Below are 3,521 nucleotides of genomic sequence, written 5' to 3'. Positions count from 1 at the left end.
TATGTGTGTTTATTTATATATATATATATATATATATATATATATATATATATATATATATATATATATATATATATTATATATATATATATATTATATATATATATATATATATATATATATATATAGAGAGAGAGAGAGAGAGAGAGAGAGAGAGAGAGAGAGAGAGAGAGAAAGAGAGAGAGAGAGAGAGTGGAGAGAGAAGATGAGAGAGAGAAACAAACAAACAAAGAAACAAACATTAATCCACACACCCAAATCGCCAAATAAAAAAAATCTAACAACATAAACAAGAAAAATAACAAAAATCTCGAAATTGATTCTTGCCAATACACAACTGCCACGCCCCCTTCGACCACGCCTGTTTCACACCACGCCCCCCCTTTTCGGTCACGCCCATCTCACCCTCCGCCCCTCCCCCTCCCTTTCCCCTCCAGGCCGAGACTCCTACTACAGCAGCTCGCCCACGCCCTTGCAGGCACCGACCCAAACATCCACGGGCGTCATCTCCCTCACGCCCAACATAAACAATGAGACAGTGCAGCATTTTCAGGTCAGTTTTCCACGGGGGTTCAGGCTACACGCGTTTGCTTGTGGCGTCTTTGTGGCTTGTTTGTGGTTTTGTTTGTGGCTGGTTTGTGGTTTTGTTTGTGGCGTCTTTGTGGCTTGTTTGTGGTTTTGTTTGTGGCTGGTTTGTGGTTTTGGTTGTGGCTTGTTTGTGGTTTTGTTTGTGGTTTGTTGGTTTGTTTGCGGCTTTGTTTAGGGTTTGTTTGCTGTTTGTCTGTTGTTTGTTTGTGTCTTTCTTTGCAGCTTTTTTGTGACTTATTTGTGCCTTGTTTGTTGCCTGTTTGTGGTTTGTTTGTGGTTTATTTGTAGCTTTGTTTGATGCTTGTTTGAGGTTTTGTCTGTGCTTGTTTGTTTGTGGCTTGTTTGTGGCTTGTTTGTTGTTTGTGGCTTTGTTTATGGCTTGGTTGTTGTTTGTGGTTTGGTTGTTGTTTGGCTGTGGTTTGTTTATGGTTTGTTTGTGGTTTGTTGATTTTGTTTGTGGTTTTGATTGTGGCTTGTTTGTTGTTTATTTGTGGCTTGGTTATGGTTTGTACGTGGTTTGTTTATAGCTTTGTTTGAAGCTTATTTGGGGTTTTTATTTGTGGCTTTGTGGCTTGTTCGTTGTTTGTTTGTGGCTTTGTTTGTGACTTGTTTGTAGCTTGATTGTGACCTGTTTGTTTGTGGTCTTGTTTATGGCTTGTTTGTTGCCTGTTTGTGGTTTGTTTGTTGTTTGTTTGTGGCTTATTTGTGGTTTTGTTTGTGGCTTGTTTGTTGTTTGTCTACGGATTGTTTGTGGCTTGTTTATTTTTGTTTGTGCCTTGTTTGTAGCTTTCTTTGTGACTTGTTTGTAGCTTTCTTTGTGATTTGTTTGTAGCTTGATTATGGCTTTTTTGTGGTTTGTATGTACCTTGTTTGTAGCTTGTTTGTCACTTGTTTACGACTTGTTTGTGCCCTGTTTGTGGCTTGTTTCTGTTCTGTGGTTTGTGGAACTTTGATTAGTTGAAGGGACTTCAACTATTGTAGTGGTGGTGCATTGTTGTTGTTGTTGTTGTTGTTGTTGTTGTTAGGCTTTTCTTTTGATATTCATTGTTATCTGTTCGTTCTTTTTGGACGTGGAATCGCGAGGAAGTTTATGTGTATTTCTTTCTGCATACAGAAGTTCCAACACTCTCTATCTCCCTCCGTGTTTCTCGGTCTCTCTCTGCCTCTGCCTCTCTCTCTTTCTCTCTTTCTATTTCTCTGCTGTTGTTATTGTTTTTTTCTCTAGTTTTCTTTCTGATTATCTGTTGTTGTTTTTTTATCTCTCTCTTTCTGTTTCTCTGTTGCTCTCTCTCTCTCTCTCTCTCTCTCTCTCTCTCTCTCTCTCTCTCTCTCTCTCTCTCTCTCTCTCTCTCTCTCTCTCTCTCTCTCTCTCTCTCTCTCTCTCTCTCTCTCTCTCTCTCTCTCTCTCTCTCTCTCTCTCTCTCTCTCTCTCTCTCTCTCTCTCTCTCTCTCTCTCTCTCTCTCTCTCTCTCTCTCTCTCTCTCTCTCTCTCTCTCTCTCTCTCTCTCTCTCTCTTTTTATCTCTCTCTCTTTCTCTCTCTCTCTCTCTCTCTCTCTCTCTCTCTCTCTCTCTCTCTCTCTCTCTCTCTCTCTCTCTCTCTCTCTCTCTCTCTCTCTCTCTCTCTCTCTCTCTTCCTTACATTCACTTACGATCATGTTGTTTTTTCTCTTTTTGTTTCTCTCTCTCTGTCTTTCTGTCTCTCTCTCTCTCTCTATCTATCTATCTATCTATCTATCTATCTATCTATCTCTGTACCTCTCTCTCTCTCTCTCTCTCTCTCATCTCTCTCTCTCTCTCTCTCTCTCTCTCTCTCTCTCTCTCCTCTCTCTCTCTCTCTCTCTCTCTCTCTCTCTCTCTCTCTCTTTCTTACATTCACTTACATTCATGTTCTCTCTCTCTCTCTCTCTCTCTCTCTCTCTCTCTCTCTCTCTCTCTCTCTCTCTCTCTCTCTCTCTCTCTCTCTCTCTCTCTCTCTCTCTCTCTCTCTCTCTTCCTTACATTCACTAATGCACCCGCACACATACACACACACACACATGCACACACACACACACACACACACACACACACACACACACACACACACACACACACACACACACACACACACACACACACACACACACGTACACACACACACACACACATACACACACACACACACACACACACACACACACACACACGAAATCATACGTGCATATCTCCTAACCACAGACCTCACCGCCTGTAGAAATGCACTAGCTCATCCCAAACACACCTCAACATTGATAAACCACACATTTAGTACAAACCGAATATCTCCTCGCATACCAATCTCGCAATCTCTATCCCCAGTGAACGCCAAGGACGCACCCGACGACCCCACAATCGGAAACAATCATAAGGAATCCAATCCTGCTGAGGAGTTCCACGGGAGCATCACTGGCCATCGCCTTGAGGATATTCTGCATTTAACTAATATTTAAGCGGAGGTTTCCGGTGTGCGTTTGATAATGCGTCTCTCTCTCTCTCTATCTATCTATCTATCTATCTATCTATCTATCTATCTATCTATCTATCTATCTATCTATCTATCTATCTATCTATCTATCTATCTATCTATCTATCTATCTATCTATCTATCTATCTATCTATCTATCTATCTATCTATCTATCTATCTATCTATCTATCTATCTATCTATCTATCTATCTATCTATCTATCTATCTATCTATCTATCTATCTATCTATCTATCTATCTATCTATCTATCTATCTATCTATCTATCTATCTATCTATCTATCTATCTATCTATCTATCTATCTATCTATCTATCTATCTATCTATCTATCTATCTATCTATCTATCTATCTATCTATCTATCTATCTATCTATCTATCTATCTATCTATCTATCTATCTATCTATCTATCTATCTATCTATCTATCTA

The 3,521-nt window shown here is 39.8% G+C and overlaps 1 protein-coding gene across 1 annotated transcript in view; it reads left to right on the top strand.

Annotated features, from left to right (window-relative positions):
* Positions 1–3,061, top strand: part of LOC125044994 (potassium voltage-gated channel protein Shaw-like) — a 68,019-nt gene extending 64,958 nt beyond the window's left edge. Inside the window, 2 exon segments of the mRNA XM_047642003.1 lie at positions 438–553; positions 2,927–3,061. Of these exon segments, the coding sequence (XP_047497959.1) occupies positions 438–553; positions 2,927–2,929 (119 nt within the window). The 3' untranslated portion in view covers positions 2,930–3,061.
* Positions 3,062–3,521: the final 460 nt, after the last annotated feature.

Source organism: Penaeus chinensis, chromosome 36 (genome assembly GCF_019202785.1).
Source record: "Penaeus chinensis breed Huanghai No. 1 chromosome 36, ASM1920278v2, whole genome shotgun sequence".
Lineage (NCBI taxonomy): Eukaryota > Metazoa > Arthropoda > Malacostraca > Decapoda > Penaeidae > Penaeus > Penaeus chinensis.
This window is presented reverse-complemented; position numbering and strand designations above follow the sequence as displayed.